General features: G+C 39.6%; 1 protein-coding gene and 1 pseudogene across 1 annotated transcript; one reads left to right on the forward strand and one right to left on the reverse strand.

Moving 5' to 3' along the window:
• Window positions 1-2,162: 2,162 nt before the first annotated feature.
• On the reverse strand, window positions 2,163-14,525 carry LOC138796519 (vomeronasal type-2 receptor 26-like). The gene is made up of 5 exons (XM_069976124.1): window positions 14,457-14,525; window positions 11,962-12,780; window positions 6,638-6,859; window positions 5,216-5,339; window positions 2,163-3,079 (listed from the first exon to the last, which is right to left on the reverse strand). The coding sequence occupies exons 1-5, from the start codon at window positions 14,523-14,525 to the stop codon at window positions 2,163-2,165; spliced, it is 2,151 nt and encodes a 716-aa protein (XP_069832225.1).
• Window positions 3,996-4,625, forward strand: LOC138797111 (ATP-dependent RNA helicase DDX19A pseudogene; annotated as a pseudogene).
• Window positions 14,526-17,440: the final 2,915 nt, after the last annotated feature.

The following is a 17,440-nucleotide window of genomic DNA, read 5'->3' on the forward strand; positions in this document are numbered from 1 at the left end:
GCAGCCAATTAGCAAACTTTGCTGCTATTGGCGTTGTCTAGCAATCACAGCTATGCCCAGTATGCATTGCATTGCAGTCAGTTAAATCACAGCAAAAACGGACGTTATTTTAAATAGAAAAATCTGCCGCCTTTTCTCTATTTTTGACGTTGTGTGAACATAGCCAAATTGAAAAAAAAAATGCAATTCTTTTTATTTGGGGGGCTTCATTTTTACGCTGAATGATAAAACGATATGTAACTTGTATAACTTTTATATTATTTGATGGCTTTTAAAAAAATAAAACCTTTTACAGAAAATGAACATTCCTTAAAACTGATCATGCTTGTAATGTCTTTATCCTTTGGTCTATGTTGCTGTAAGGTGTGTTATTTTTTACCCCATGATCTGTACTTTCTATGGCTATGTTCACACAATGTTTTTTCAGCTCCGTTTAAAATTATGTCCATTATTTTGAGCCTAAAATAACTGACGTCATTTAGCAGCATGGCCTCTCCTTAGTGCAAAGACTGGTGTTTGTACATTATTCTAGTTTGTGATTACTAATTGGCCTTTAGATGCGGCTTAATTGAAAAGTTCATTGAATTTAATAGTAAAAACAGAGAAAGAACGGTGACAAACGAAAAATTGTGTGTGAACAACTAATAAAAAACGTCCGCTGTTTGCAAAAGAAGTCTGAAAATACTGATCATGTTCATTATTTTGACGTCTACGGTAAAAACGTATGTTATTTAATGCATTGTGTGACGTCCGTCTTCCAATTGACCTCAATGCATTGCAATTGCTGTCAGCTAAATAAAAATCGGATGCCTTTTCTGTATTTTTGACTTTGTGTGAACATAGCCTATCGTTACCTTGATTGCGTATATGTGACTTTTTGATCATTTTTTATTATAATTTTTCTGGATTTGATTTGATCAAAAATGCGCAATTTAACACTTTGGCATGTTTTTGCGCTTATGCAGCTCACCGTGCAAGATCAGGGATGTGATTTCGCACGCGGCGATACCAAACATATTTATTTAATTTTATTTTTAAAATGGGGGGTGATTCAGACTTTTATTAGGGGAAGTTTTAAAAAAAATAATAATAATAATTATACAGTAATTAGAAGTCCCCCTGGGGGAATTCTAATATAACTACAGTGATCTCTCATAAAGATCAGTGTAGTATGCTTTATACAGCACCTATTAATAAGATCGGTGCTCTATTGGTTTGGCCTGTTGCAGACCAAATCATTACCTTCCCATTATAAAAATTAAAATGTGTTCATAAATAAATAAATAAATAAATAAACATACTATATATATATATATATATATATATATATATATATATACATATATATATATATATATATATATATATATATATATATATATATATATATATCATAGCATACAGAATTGTCCAATCTATTAAAATATAACATTATTGTTCCTGCACCGTGAACCACGTAAACTGAAGTGGAGGTGGACCGGATAGCTTATTTTTTTTGAGAATTATATATCAGAAAAAATTCATTTAAAAAACAAAAAAAAAATCTATTACACCAATATGATATTAGTAAAAACTATAGATCATGGCACAAAAAAAAAAAAATTATACCTCAACCAGCACTGTAGGGGGAAAAATAAAAGCGCTATGGCTCTTAGAAGGCGGGGAGGAACATTGCATTATTTGACCCGGGTTTGAAAGGGTTAATGGCAGTGCCCATTAAAATAAATTCAATTATGTACAGTACATAGGATTACTTATTTTTTTTTTGTTTATTGTAGTTTATATAATTTTTAACAAATATGTTTTAATTGTCACATTTTCAACCAGGAATCAAATGACTGCCTTCTCTGTAAGGACACAGATTACTGTGACTTTCTGCATTTAGGGCCCTTTTTAAAACAGCAAAAGAACAAAAAGTTAAAAGCTTCAGGGGACCGTACATCTCTTTGAAGTAAATATAGCTTTATTTTAAAGTATGGTAACTAAAAAATAAATTTAAAAAAAAATGTAAATTGAAAATATGCTTTATTTCACATCTCTCTTAATCTACATTTTGAAAGTTAAAATGACAGGTACACTTTATTACTCACTTTATTATTTCATTGTGAGATGTATTTTTCATTTAAGAAGTCCAAATTTCATCAAATTCTAAAAATAGGAACTTATTTATATATTTTTGCTTGTATCTGTCTCGATAAACAATTTTTTGTATTTAACTCCGTTCTCACCAGTATTATATAACATTTCGGGAAGAATATGCAGCCTAAAATACCAACACTTGAAGATTTTACAGCAAATATTTCTACAAGAACTGTATTCTTCCCAGTAACACTCATATAGGCCGGGATAAAAGCCACCCAGACACTGCACACAACCAGCATGCTGAATGTGATGTTTTTAGCTTCATTAAAACTATCTGGTAAATTTCTGGCCAAGAAAGCAACAATGAAACTAACAGCAGCGAGTAGTCCCATATAGCCCAGGAGTATGGAGAAGGCCAGCATGGACCCTTCATTACACTGGAATATGATCTTGTCTTGATATAAGTGAATGTTCTGTTCTGGGAATGGAGGAGATGTTGATAACCAGATGATACTAAGTAACACTTGAAGAAATGAACAGAAGAAGACAACACAGTTTGGGATTTTCACATCAACAAATTTCCTCCAGGAACTTCCAGGTTTGGTGGCTTTGAAGGCCATGTAGACCATGATGGTTTTAGCCAAAATAGAAGAAATGGCTACTGAGAAGATGATCCCAAATGAAGTCTGGCGGAGCATACAGGTGACATGTGTAGGACGACCCAGGAACAAGAATACACAGAGGAAACTCAACATGATGGAGACCAGGAGGATGAAGCTCAGGGTTTGGTTATTGGCTCTGACCACTGGAGTGTCTCGGAATAGAATGAAGATGCCCAAAATTACTGAAGATTTCACAAAAAGTAAGACTGAAATAATAGAGACTACAAGGACTGATGCGTCTTTTTTGAAGGACAGAACTTCTATAGGTTTTGGTACACACCGATTCATGTCATTCGGCCATTGATCTTCTGGGCACCGCTGACATGTTATGCTGTCTACAACAAAGGAAATATGTGAGAATACAAACCTCTGCCTATTTTTCTATCTTACATTTGTGAAGCTTCATATTGGCAGGTATGACATTAATGACATGTTATATTTTGTACGTGATTATTGTTTTGGTTGAATCCCGTCCTAAGCAGTCTCCCAAATGCATCAAGATGGCTGTGCAGAAACTAACCTGCTCTAGAATCTTCAACTTATTGGGTGAACTGTTGAAAAGCTAAGAATTGAAAGAATTCTGGATATAAATGCAATACAGTAATGACATTTTGGATATTGGAATAAAATTTGTCGAGATAAGATATCACTTTGTACCAATTATAATTGGTCCAGCACGGCGGTCTTATCATTGTTATGTCTCACTCAGTGGTGTTCACTGTTGAAATACCCTAACACTGGAAAGGAGCTGTGAGGACTGTGAAGGCGACAAGTGCTGCCTTAGTGGGGGTGCCAAAGGTTTTACACTGATCTTAAAGTAATAGTATAGTCTATTAAAATATTATTGGGAATACCTCCTTTTTAATACCTTTTATTTTAAAGAAAAAACCAAAGAACTTGCACAATTAAGTAAACGTATGAAAAAGAGTATTTATTATAGTCAAACAATTCATAAAAGCAAATAAAATGACATATGGGATAGAACACAGAGGTCAAAACCAGAGGGGGAGGAAGACATCAGTGTGGTATAACAAAGTAAATGAAGATGGAGTGTACTGTGATAGAAGTGTATTAAGACACTGCCGTCTAGTGGTCGTTATTTGTATGGCAAACAAAAGAGGCTTCTAGCAAGTAGAAAGCAAAAACATTTAGAACAAGCCAAAAAATAAGCCAAAAAATAAATAAATAAATAAATAAATATATGGAGTATAGGGGGAACTGTATGTGACCCCCCAAAAAATATTGGCAAAAATGCAGGTAGGTGGGTATAGTAATTAACCTAACATGCACAATAAAGAAGGAATAAAGTGACCATACACAAACTGCCTAAACCATAAACCAACACTGAAGTCTTACCCCCCATCTGGCACAACAGCCGACGTACGTTTCGCTCACTTGGTCAGATTGCAGCGTGGGCAGAAGGTTGCTGAACAGATAGTTATCGGGACCCCCGGCACCGTGCTGGACTGGTGCTCCAAGCTGATATTCATCGATCCCAAGAAGATGAAGGTGTTTGTGCTGGATGAAGCGGACATCATGATAGCAACACAGGGACACCAGGACCAGAGCATCCGCATCCAGAGGATGCTGCCGCGGGATTGCCAAATGCTCCTGTTCTCGGCCACATTTAAGGATTCTGTGTGGAGATTTGCTCAGAAAGTCGTCCCTGAACCGAACATCATAAAACTGAAGCGAGAAGAGGAGACTCTGGACACCATCAAGCAGTACTATGTGCTCTGCAACAGCCGTGAGGAGAAGTTCCAGCCCCTGTGTAACATCTATGGATCCATCACTATAGCACAAGCCATGATCTTCTGCCATACCAGAAAAACCGCTTCATGGCTGGCAGGCGAGTTGTCTAAAGAAGGCCTGATGAAGTGAGCGAAACGTACGTCGGACTGTTGTGCCAGACTGGGGGTAAGACTTCAGTGTTGGTTTATGGTTTAGGCAGTTTGTGTATGGTCACTTTATTCCTTCTTTATTGTGCATGTTAGGTTAATTACTATACCCACCTACCTGCATTATTGCCAATATTTTTGGGGGGTCACATACAGTTTCCCCTATACTCCATTTATTTATTTATTTATTTATTTATTTATTTATTTCTTATTTGTTCTAAATGTTTTTGCTTTCTACTTGCTAGAAGCCTCTTTTGTTTGCCATACAAATAACGACCACTAGATGGCAGTGTCTTAATACACTTCTATCACAGTACACTCCATCTTCATTTACTTTGTTATACCACACTGATGTCTTCCTCCCCCTTTGGTTTTGACCTCTGTGTTCTATCCCATATGTCATTTTATTTGCTTTTATGAATTGTTTGACTATAATAAAGACTCTTTTTCATACGTTTACTTTATTGTGCAAGTTCTTTGGTTTTTTGTTTGGTATTTTGTTGCACTATAGATTGATATAGGCAGGACTTTGTAGGTTGTCTCTCTTTTATTTTAAAGGAAAGACAAATTCACCTGTCCCATTAGATATTTCTCCCTGTGAACACTTGACACAGTCATAGCAGCATTTATGAATTCCTCTCTTTGTGACTCTTCTAGAACCTGGAGGACAATCCTCAGAACACTTTGAAACTGGAAACTAGAAATAATAGAGAGAAATAAATAAATAATAAATATAATACTAATATAATAATAACAACAACAACAACATACGCTAGGAAGAAGGGGTTAAACTGCACCTCCTCTGAGGCGTAAGCCTCGGATGGCCTGCCATATCACCTGCTCACTCGCTGGATGGGCGGGGGGGGGGGGGGACGGTGCAGAAGGGCGAGGATATGTTGTGGCATCCTCCCACGCCTCATTTATTATGAGGCGTAAATCATGATCCAAATCTACACCTGCTTCGACCAGGTGTAGATTTGGTACGCTGGGTGGGTGCCCAGACGGATTTACTAGGAGGTGTGAGCTTATTAGTGAAAATGGCCAGGGAAGAAGGGGCGAGGCCTAATTTGCTAAACAATTCCCTCTAAATGATACACTGACAGACAGAAGTGTTTGTAGAAAATACAACTTTAAAGGGTTTTTTTTTTACTTTTGCCCTCTGCAAGTCTTGAAGTATACCTTCTAAGAGAAAATGTAAGAAGCAGCAATCATCATGTGCAGGAAAAACCATACCCACATGCTTTCTACAATAGCTATAATATTGTTGCAACACTGGCAACATTGTGAGGCTATTGTGAATCACATGCTCGTTTCATCCACACTTGATTTTATGAAACAAAAACCTCACCAAAACATATTAAATTCTAATTTTTATTATTGTTTGATACCCAAACACAAACTCAAAGAGATTTCTGGTTATGGTCCCCAATACAAACAAATAGATTATAAAGTGCTCCTCAGTCAATATGCTTCGCACCCCACCCCTTCCCTTACACTTGCTGGTCTCACCTTTTCCTTTCTCCCACATTTCCTCCCACATTCTCCCCATAACTTCCTCCTCTACCTCAGTGCTGCAGTAACCTTTGATGACATCACCAGAAAGGTCCTGTAGGCAGATTTATTAGAAAGACTCCAACAAGTATGAGCCTGGAAATTTTTACTGCATTTTTGTAAATTGTGCAAAGTCATGATAAAATAAAAACATTGTGGCAAAATAATTGTGGCAAAATGCTTAAAATACCTTCTAGGGCAAATAAGAGGGTTCACCAGGTCCTTGAGCCTCTGTATAGGTCATGGTGTCAATCTATAACCAAAATCATGATGCAGGTGTGTCCATTGTCCTACTATAGTAAAATACTATCATAAAGTATCATCAAAGTACATTTCCTCTCCATTTTTTGGAAATTCAACTTTTTTAGCTTTTATTTTATCATTTTGCTTCTTCATTTTAATTTTTTTTGAATATTCAGTTACAATCAAAATTCTGACACTGACCTTGCCCTGTTTCCAAAATGTGGGTGATTGATGGATAAGCAGCTGTTCTTCTTTTGATGATTTATTAAACTCTCCTAAATGTATTAAATTGTATTTTTTATATTTTGAATTATTAAAAAATTCCACATTTTCAATAAGATAATTGGTGGTCATTTCCCCTTTCTCATTAAAATAAACAATTTCTCCCATGGGATCTCGAAAATGAACTTTTCTTAAAAAGTACTGAAAAGAGAACATGTATAGTTATGGCTATGTTCACACAACCTCAAAAATAGAGAAAAAGGCGGCCGTTTTTCATATTTAAAATAATGTCTGTTTTTGCCGCGATTTAACTGACTGCAGTGGCAATGCATTGAAATCAATGGCAAGACGGACGTCCAATGCACACAGTGTATTGAATAACGGAAGTTTTTGCCTCAGACATCAAAATAATAAACATGATCATTATTTTCGGACACCTTTTGCAAACAACGGACGTTTTTTATTAGTAGTTCACACACAGTTTTCCTTTTCCCCCCATTCTTTCTCTGTCTTTACTATTAAATTCAATGGACTTTTCAATTAAGCCACACCCAAAGTTCAATTAGTAACCCCAAACTAAAATAATGCTCAAACACCAGTTATTGCACTAAGGAGAGGCCAGGCTGCTAAATAACGTCCGTTATTTAGCCTCAAAATAACGGGCATCATTTTAAACTGAGCTGAAAAACATTGTGTGAACATAGCCTCTTACTGTTCTTTAGGCTGAGTCTCCACATAGGCCTCAGACTGCTTTCTGAACACAGTAGTAACCATGCCCCTTCTGTTCTCCCCCAATAGCTACCTGATGTTTTGTATAATGCTGGAAATGTTTTCAACTATTTTAACCCCTTAGTGAGCACATGCGCCTTTTTACGCATATGCAGTCACTAATGGGCCATATTCCGACCATTACGTATTTTTACGTGCTTTTGCACTTACATTGCGGGTGATCAGCTGTTAGTATGACAGCTTATTTCCAGCAGTAACTACCCAAAGTGGAAAATCTTCCACTCCAGGTAGTTTAACCCATTACATGCCATTGTAAAATCATAACAGTGGCAAGTAACCGGTCCCAGTGGTCCCATGCTGCTATACTTGCCGATCATAGGTCCAGCGCCGACATTTTGCTTCCGATCTGTTCCCATGGCATACCTGTTGGTCTTCTGAAGGTCCCCAGGCCTGCCATGGATATGCCTCTAGATTGCTTGTGAGCATAATGCTGACATATACAATACACTACAGTGTATTGTATCAGTGATCAAAAGATCACTAGATAATATACACTAATGTACACTAGTGTAAAAGTAAAAAAAAAAGAAGTACAATAAAACATAATCTTTAAAAATTCTCCATTCTACCCCGCCCCAAATAATAAAATGTCATTATATTCTCCATACAAAATAAATTTTTACTTAAAAAAATATATATATTATTTTTACAGCACACTAAAGAGTGTGAGTTTAATATTTAAAAAAGGAGAACTAAATGATATTTTTCTATTATCTTTCCAATAAAGGTTTAATAAAAGTTAACCCTTTAAGGACATGGCCCATTTTCGTTTTTAAGTTTTCGGTTTTTCCTCCTTGTGTTTAAAAGGTCATAGCACTTGCATTTTTCCACCTAGAAACCCACATGACCCCTTATTTTTTGCGCCGCTAATTGTACTTTGCAATTACAGGCTGAATTTTTGCATAAAGTACACTGCGAAACCAGAAAAAAATTCAAAGTGTGGTGAAATTGAAAAAAAAAACGCATTTCTTTTATTTGGGGGAACTGTGTTTTACGCCATTCGCCCTGGGGTAAAACTGACTTGTTATGCATGTTCCTCAAGTCGTTACGATTAAAACGATATATAACATGTATAACTTATATTGTATCTGATGGCCTGTAAAAAATTCAAACCGTTGTTAACCAATATACGTTCCTTAAAATCGCTCCATTCCCAGGCTTATAGCGCTTTTATCCTTTGGTCTATGGGGCTGTGCGAGGTGTCATTTTTTGCGCCATGATGTGATCTTTCTATCGGTACCTTGATTGCCCATATACATCTTTTTGATCGCTTTTTATTAATTTTTTTCTGGATTTGATGCGACCAAAAATGCGCAATTTTGCACTTTGGGATTTTTTTGCGCTGACGCCGTTTACCGTACGAGATCAGGAATGTGATTAGTTAATAGTTCGGGCGATTACGCACGCGGCGATAGCAAACATGTTTATTTATTTATTTATTTGTTTACTTTTATTTAAAACCTGGGAAAAGGGGGGTGATTCAGACTTTTATTAGGGGAGGGGGCTTTTTACTATAAACAACACTTTTTTTTTTTTTTTTACACATATACTAGAAGCCCCCCTGGGGGACTTCTAGTATATACACTTGGATCTCTCATTGAGATCTCTGCAGCATAGATATGCTGCAGAGATCCATGAGATCGGCACTCGTTTGCTTTCGGCTGCTGCAGCCGAAAACGAACGAGTGCCGAGCCGAGGACGGCGCCATCTTGGACGCGTCCCCGGCCGGCATCAGTAACGGAGATCGCTCCTCCGGGACAAGGTCCCGGAGGAGCGATCTCCCCCACTAGACACCAGGGAAACGTTGCCTCCGGTAATCGGAGGCAGCTGTCAACTTTGACAGCTGCCTCCGATTAGCTAATTAGCGGGCACGGCGATCAGACCGTGCCCGCTAATAGCAGCGGTCCCGGGCTACTCGCGGCACCCGGGATCGCGGCACTTCAAAGCGGGGCCGCCGCGCGGCCCCGCTTTGAAGTGCAAGTGAGGACATAGGACGTACCGGTACGTCCTATGTCCTTAAGAGGTTAATCAATAAGTTACATGAATCCCAAAATGGCAGCAATAAAAGGTAAGAGTTGGCCCTCAAAAAACATGCCCTCAAATGGGTATGTGGGCAAAAATTAAATGACTCTTTGAGGTTACAATGAAAAAGAAAAATTGCACTTTTTTTTTTTTAAATCAACTGGTGTTTATATATATATATATTGTAGACATGTCACAGGAGATGTGTTCGAGGGGGTGTACATCTCACCTAGGTTGATGCGCACGGTGAGATGGTAAGTCCAGGAGGGATCTGTTGCTCAGCAGTACTATGCTGCTGAGTTATTATTTAGTTTTACCGGGCCTGGATTTACATGGAATGACAGGTAGGTTTTGGTAGTGGGACTTGCCATTTCCTCCCCCCGATCCAGCTGGAAAGAATACTGCCGCTGCTGGGGCTTATTCATACCGTGTGATACTGCGGATTGAAGTGTCAGACAGGTGACCTGCTTGTTAGTAAGTGCCTAGACGGGCAAGACCTTTGTGTTTTGTTTTTTTCTTAAAAAGCACGGTGTTGCTGTACTTATGTTTTCTGGACTGTTTATGCTGCCAATAAACGCCAAGCTGTTATTTTAAAAAGCCAAGTCTGCTGTGAACTGTGTCCAAACATATTCGTCTTCCCATGTACTGCTTTCAGTCTTCGTTTCCCAATAGTCTTTGTGGTGCATGCTCCGAACATGCTGTTTCTCCCACCTCCATAACCTTGACCCTTCCCCACCATGACTCACCGCTCTTCCCCCATGACCCCCCACCATTCACCCTCTGTCATCTTTGCATCCTCAGTCCTTGCTCAGCGAACAAACTGAATGTGAGACAGTGGTCATATGACCTTTGTCTCAGAGGTGGGGGGAGGAGGCAGCAGAGAGAGCAGGAGACAGAGTGGATAAAAATAAGACTAGTTTTCTTCACTTTCTGGATTTTAATCAACTACCAGTGTCGAAGAACTACTCAGACATAGTAGTACATTATATAGAGACTAGAGATGAGCGAGCAAGCTCGTCCGAGCTAGGTACTCGTTCGAGTATTAGGGTAGTCGATAGTGCTCGTTACTCGGACAAGCATCTTGCGATACTCTTGACAATGGAATCTTCCTCTTCCTGCTTGTTTGGTGGCTTTTTTCAGTCAATCATCATGCAGGAGAGGCTTTGGAAGCTTGTAGCATTATGTGGGAATCCTACATGTCGATAGCAGAGATTAGCTGGCCAGATTAGATGACCTGGGCATATAAGAAAGTTACGCAGATATCCTCCAATACAAAGAAAGTATAGATAGTATTGTGTGTGGAAGAATGAGTGTTAATGTGACCTGGGTTTTAGTGGCTAACCAAATACCTATAGAAAGACACTGAATCTCTCTTTTAATCTAAAAAATGAATTTACTATATTATTAAAACATGATTTTTTACATTTCATAAAAAACAACAATGAACCAAGACTGACAAGATTAAAAAAAAAAAAAAAATACAAGAGGGGGTTGCTACAGATGGACAGTGTAACGTGTGGGCTAGTAGCAGAATAAATAAATGAATAAGTAAATAGACATCAAGAGTGCTGTTGGTATGTATACACCTAAAAGAACATACATAGGTTTCTCATAGAGAAAACAATAAGCAGTAAAGTGAAACTAATAGTATTACATAAGCAATGGATGATAAATAGTGAGGGCGTCCACTGGCTGCCCCCACCCCAGTACATTCATTTTTGAGATTAAAAGATAGGTTCAGTGTCTTTCTATAGGTATATGGTCATATTGATGCTTAAAAACATCTTCACATTCCCGCAGTTCTCTTCTGTATTTCAGGTACCCATAGTAACAGCTATTCATTTAATTAATTTCCTTTAGAAACTCAGAGAGTTGAGTATAATGATTCTTTATTGTGGTTAGTGACTCATCAAATTTAATTTTTAATTTTTTTTTAATTCAATCAAATCAAATTGAATGGGAGTGTTGGAGGGCTCAAGGGCCACAAAATAAATTTTTGCTTTTAGGTTGAAAAAGTTACTCTTTAGCAGGTAGGATCAATCAGGCGGTAGTAGTGGGTGTTTTTTCCATCAAATTTAATTTAAATTTCCCTTCTCTTAGATACTCTTTAAAGGATTTAAAGTGTGAACATTCAAATTACAGGGTCTCTTACATGGTTTTTATGAGAACCACACCACTGTAGAATGTGTCTGACCAAATAACATGCACACAATGACAGTTAGCGGTGAGTGGTGTTTGATTTCCCCCTTGCCTATGCAATCTGTAGTTGTCATAGGCAACATGATGTAAAGGGGTGCGTTAAAATGTTTCTTTTGAGAGGTTCGCTACTCAAAACGAGCACCCGTGCATCATGAAATATTTGTCTCGAGTAACGAGCTTCCGAGAATTTTAGTACTTGCTCATCTCTAATAGAGACATCTATACAATTTCAACAAGTTTTTAAAAGAAATAATTTCCCCTATCCAGAGTTCCCCGTTAAAGAAAGGATTTACCTTAAGCACTTGTCTCTGGTTTCCTAAATCACGCTTTCTAAGAATATGTATTTGCATTTCATGGGCTGCATGGGCCATAGCATAAACTGATTTATATAGTAAATATGTTATTCCAAATTTATAAGTGTAATATTTTTCACCAATTCCTATTATTTTTATATTTTTACTGCAGTTGTACAGTTTCAACTCATAAACTTCTTCATGCACAGTGTTCAGTAAAGGATTTGAGGTCAAGCATTTAAAATAGGTAGCAAGAATATTTTCCAGTAACAAGTCATTGGGACGATTTGCAGGACTAACGTCTTCTAGGTATCTCCTCATAGGTGGTATCTCCTTATAGGCCGGAGAAAATACCAGACTCCCTTGAAATGCTTTACATTTTGAAGATAACAGAACGTGAAGATTTGGTCCTGCGGGGAATATTAATGTCTTCTTATAACCACCTCTGCTTTCTGATTCAATATAATGTAATGTAAGTAAAGACAATGTACCACAAAGAACAAGGATTTTTGAGGTTGATCTACTAAATAATAATTTATCTTTCTCTGAAATTATCGGTTTATCTTGTGCATCATCGGATCTGATATTAATGATGAACTCAATGCAGATATCATGAACTTCTGCTATTGTCTTCAATTCCTGACTTTGTCTATTTCCCCCATCATCATCAGAGGCGATAACACCAAACCATGTCCAACCAAAATATATTAGAAGCTTCACAATTGCCAGATACTGGATTTGGTCATTGGGAAGTGTTTGGAAGAAATATGGATACATCTTCTTATTGGTCAAGATGTTTTCTGTAGCCCCATAGCTGATCTAAAAGAATAGAACACATGACATAATCCAACTAACCTCTAACTGTAATTTTTTACCTTATGTTAAAAAGAGATAAATGTTTTAAATAATATAAAAACGTAGAATAACTCTTTATTATACCTTATATTGTATGTTACAATTAGAAATGAATGAAGCAGTCAAAAATTTGTTTCACAGGATTTCAGGACAGTAGTGGACATTGGTGGCTCAGCGTCATAAAATTTATATTCTTTTTTAATGAACCATTATATATGTTCCAATCCCCCTTCAAATATCCTTTCACCTCCCCCTGTGTGGCACTCTTTGTATCCCTGTTAGTTTAAGTGGCAACATTTTTTGTCAATTTAGGTTCAATTCAAATAAACCAGTTCTCCAGGGTGAATTTTCCTCTACAAGGATGTCAAAGAAGGCAAAGAAGTCTGGCCCCATTCAGGGTATGGCCAGTGGCAGTGGCGGTGATCCTAACAGGCTTGGATATTAGGCTGCAACTCCCAGTAGTCCCCAGTGGTCAGGTGAATACAAGCTAGTCTATTATGGAATAGAAATTATACAAATTTCAATTTCCACTGCGGTCAGTAGCCAATTACGGATCCAACAATCATTAGAAGGGTCCTTATAAAGCAGGGACAACACTACTCCATGCCATAGGCTGGATGATTCCTCTGCTCTGTCTTGTGTCATGTCTCAGTCCCAAGTCAGCTTTGGAGGACCATCAGTAAGAGAACTATATTTGAACCTAGCACTCCCACAGCCACTTTACTCTGAAGATCTCCTAGAGGGATGTCACAACAGTCAGTGATTGGACAGCAGCATTAAGGCTCCAGGGTTTCTTGGTCCTAAAGCAGTCAGGAGAGCAAGGAAGGGGCAGCCTATGACAAAAGTATGGGTTCGTACAGCATGGAACTGGATAAGAGAGCTTAGGAGAGGAAAACGTAGTCCCAGACTATGATGATGATGTTGCAGACCCCATGTTGAACATCAGTCCCCAGATGTTGTCATCATCAGAGGTTGAAGATATATTTGTTCCACCAAGCCAGCGTCAAGACCCATTCACAGCTCATTGGCACAGAGGCAAAAGGGGAAGGGGTACGGTCTAGCAGTGTGCCTGCTACAAAGAACCCCCCGCTGTAATCAATAGTGTGGCAGCTTTTCCGTGTTGGTGCCGGGAAAGACCATGATGCTATCTGCAGCATCTGTACCCATAAAGTGAGTCGGGGTATGGGTTCAAACCTAGGTACTACTTCTTTGTGTCAGCCTATGGAATGCCATTACCCCATTGCCTGGAAGAACTGGGATCCCCATGCCACTTCCTGCCAATAACCAAAAATGGCTACAGCCATCATCCTGCAGCCCCATCTGTGTAGGTCAGCATTATGCAGCCTTGGTTTAGAGCAATAGGTAGTAGAGATGAGTGAACCTCGAGCATGCTTGAGTTGATCCGAACCCGAACTTTCGGCATTTGATTAGCGGCGGCTGCTGAACTTGGATAAAGCCCTAAGGCTATGTGGAAAAGATGGATATAGTCATTGGCTGTATCCATATTTTCCAGACAACGTAAGGGCTTTATCAAACTTCAGCTGTCACACTCTGGTTCTGATGAACTCGAGCATGCTCAATATTCGCTCAACTCATAAATATTAATAATACTAAAATAATTTCTGCTTTACAGTTCTTACCTGGGGATAACCATACATATTCAAGATATTTGCTATCTGTAGAGAAGTCTTTGAGGACTGATCTCCCATAACACCGACTAAGTTGTAATGATCAGTACAGGAATAATTAGGAATGATATGCCCGGGACCATATAATAACTGTAGCACATTATCTATGGCCTTATTCACATTGTTACAAGAATCAGTCACATAGTATCCCAGAGTCATATTGGGAAGAATATCAGGATCCTTGTTAATCTCATCGATAGCAAATAATAAAGCCAGAACGTATCTGTAATAACAAGGTAAAGGTCTGTGTGTGGGGGAAAAAAAAATATTAAAAACTAAATCTAACTAAACAACTAGTAAATGTTGTCTCTTTTTTTTTTTCTTTTTCTATAATTATCATTATTTGCTTATTTTATTATGTATTATTGTTTTATTATTTATTAGGCTACGTTCACATTTAGTATGAGACTGTGACTAGAGATGAGTGAATTTGCCAAAGTTCGGGTTCGTCTGAACCTGAACTATCGGCTTCTGATTCCCTCTGTCTGCAGCCTCCGTAAACAGGGTGGGTGCAGCGTAAGGATCCCCTGGAAAACTGGGATAAAACCTATGTCAATGTCTATATCCCAGTTTTCTGGGCGGTCCGTAAGGCTGCATCTACCCTGTTTTACGGAGGCTGCAGACAGCGGCAATCAGAAGCCAATAGTCCAAGTTCAAACGAACCCGAACTTCGGCAAATTCGCTCATCTCTATCTGAGACCCGGCCGGGTCACAGAACCACCGGTTTCAGAAAAAATCATCCCAGCTAGTACTGCAGCCTCGGCTGGATGATCTGTTGCGCCGCAGAGTTCTGATGCGGGCACATCTGTGCGCGCCCGCATCAGAACTCCCCACTGCACACAATGTCGCTCCATAGTGTGTACTGACAGGGTTTTCTGCGGTCGCTATTTTTCTCGCAGTGGCTAGGGATCCCAGCCGGAGTGTATACACTCCGCCCAGGATTCCATAGGCCTCAATGTAACATATATTTTCATAATTATGATGGCTGTTGGTGCAATCAACAACAACGGCCATAGTTTTACAAAAATATAGGTAGTGTGAACATAGCCTTATACATCATTAGCTTCTGTAATAGTTGGGGTCCTGGGTTCAAATCCCACCAAGGGCGACATCTGCAAAGAGTTTGTGTTGGTTTCCTCCAGGTACTCCGGTTTCCTCCCACACCCAAAACATACAGTTAGGTGTATTTAGATTGTGAGCCCTATTGGGGACAGGGAGCAATAATTGTCGAAACTATGTAAAATGCTGTGGAATCTGAGTGCACTATACAAATAAAAAAGTATTCATATAAAGCATTATTAAAAGAGAAAAAAAACAGCTGCAGTATGGTACAGTCATAAAAATTATTATTTGCAAAGTATTCTATAATGCTCTGTACAAACAATGGCCTGTTTTTAACGCTACCTACTACTTTAATTAAGGATCATGATGATTATTTCTGGCTGTCAGTAGAGTAAAGCAGCTCTCTGACATCCCCTTTTTAAGTTAAATTTCCCTTACAGTCAGTGTCTCATTCCAACTAGAGGTCTAAAAACATGACTGGGAATATATGCCAAGCCAGAGATCTCTCCAGAAATAGGCTTAACAGAGAGATCTTGGGCACCAAGCGGTCTTGGGCACCAAGCAGCCCACGCAATTGCTCGGGGCCCCCGACATCCAGAGGGCCACGCTCTAGTGCCCAAGACCGCTGCCCCGCTGCTGCAATCTTAACTATAACTATGTGCGCTCGTAAAAAGCGCACATGGTTACAGGCAGCAGCGGCACTGACAGGGTGAGAGCCATTGGCTCCCTCCCTGTTAGTCACAAGAGGCCGCTCTGTGTCTCTGGTGCCAGCGCTCTAGAGGAGTCACTGGAGCACCAGTGCCATGACAACAGGAGAGCAGCCTCTTGTGACTGCAGGGAAAACAGTTCCCGCGGCCACAAGAGTGAAGAGAAGAGGAGACGCCAGGACCCAGGTGAGTTTAACTGTTTGTTTTTTTGTGTTATATGCTATATGGGAGGGGGGAGCACACAGCGGAGGTCTATATAAACCGGGGGAACACACGGGGGCTATATAAATGGAGGGGGGAGTGCACAGGGGGGGGGGGCTATATAAACAGAGGAGCAATCAGGGGGGCTCTATAATGGAGGGAGCATACATGGGGGTCTTTATAAACAGAGGAGCACACAGGGGGTCTATAAAGATGGGGAGAGCACACAGGGGGCTATATACTACTGGGGAAGTGCACAGGGGGGCTATATACAAGTGGGGGAGCACACAGGGGTATATACAACTGGGGGAGCACACATGGGGTATACACAATTGGGGCAGCACACAGGGGTCTATATAGTACACTAGGGAGCACAAAGGGGGGCTATGTATAACTCAGGGCAGCACACAGGGGATCTATAAATAACGTGGGGAGCACACAGAGGTCTATATATAACTGGGGGAGCACACAGGGGGTCTATATACTACTGTAGGCAGCACACAAAGGGTATATACTACTGGGGGCAGCACACAGGGGTCTATATATAACTGGGGGAGCACACAGGGGTCTTTATACTACTGGGGGCAGCATACAAGGAGTATATAAAATATGCACAAGCCAAAAAGACAGAAATGGCTGCATATCGTACCCATGGCTGACACGAAAGCTTATTCAGCTACATTTAAAACCAACATCAGAAGTTAGTATATAATTTGGCCAAACCATATTGCCTCATGTACCACGTGCAGGTCTTCTGATACACATGAGTCCCTAACCAAAAAACATCACTGTGCCGGTCAGCGACCACAATCCCCGCAAAACGTGCGCAAGCAGAGAAGGGGGGCCACGGAATGGCCCCGAAACCCCATTGTCACAGGACCAGACCCTAAAGGGCCCCCCCGAACCCCGCAGGCGCCACCGGCGGAAAAAGTGGACGCCAAGCAACACAAGTGTGAACAAGCTCTT

The sequence above is a fragment of the Dendropsophus ebraccatus genome, chromosome 7, assembly GCF_027789765.1.
Source record: "Dendropsophus ebraccatus isolate aDenEbr1 chromosome 7, aDenEbr1.pat, whole genome shotgun sequence".
Taxonomy (NCBI): Eukaryota; Metazoa; Chordata; class Amphibia; order Anura; family Hylidae; genus Dendropsophus; species Dendropsophus ebraccatus.

Excerpts from the sequence above, each read along its gene's own strand:
- LOC138796519 (XM_069976124.1), bottom strand. The coding sequence starts at position 14,525 with ATGGGAGATCAGTCCTCAAAGACTTCTCTACAGATAGCAAATATCTTG. Across the intron at positions 6,860-11,961 it reads ACCAGAGACAAGTGCTTAAG|TACTTTTTAAGAAAAGTTCA; the intron begins GTAAATCCTTTC and ends TTCTCTTTTCAG. Across the intron at positions 5,340-6,637 it reads CATTTTGGAAACAGGGCAAG|TTTCCAGTTTCAAAGTGTTC; the intron begins GTCAGTGTCAGA and ends TATTATTTCTAG.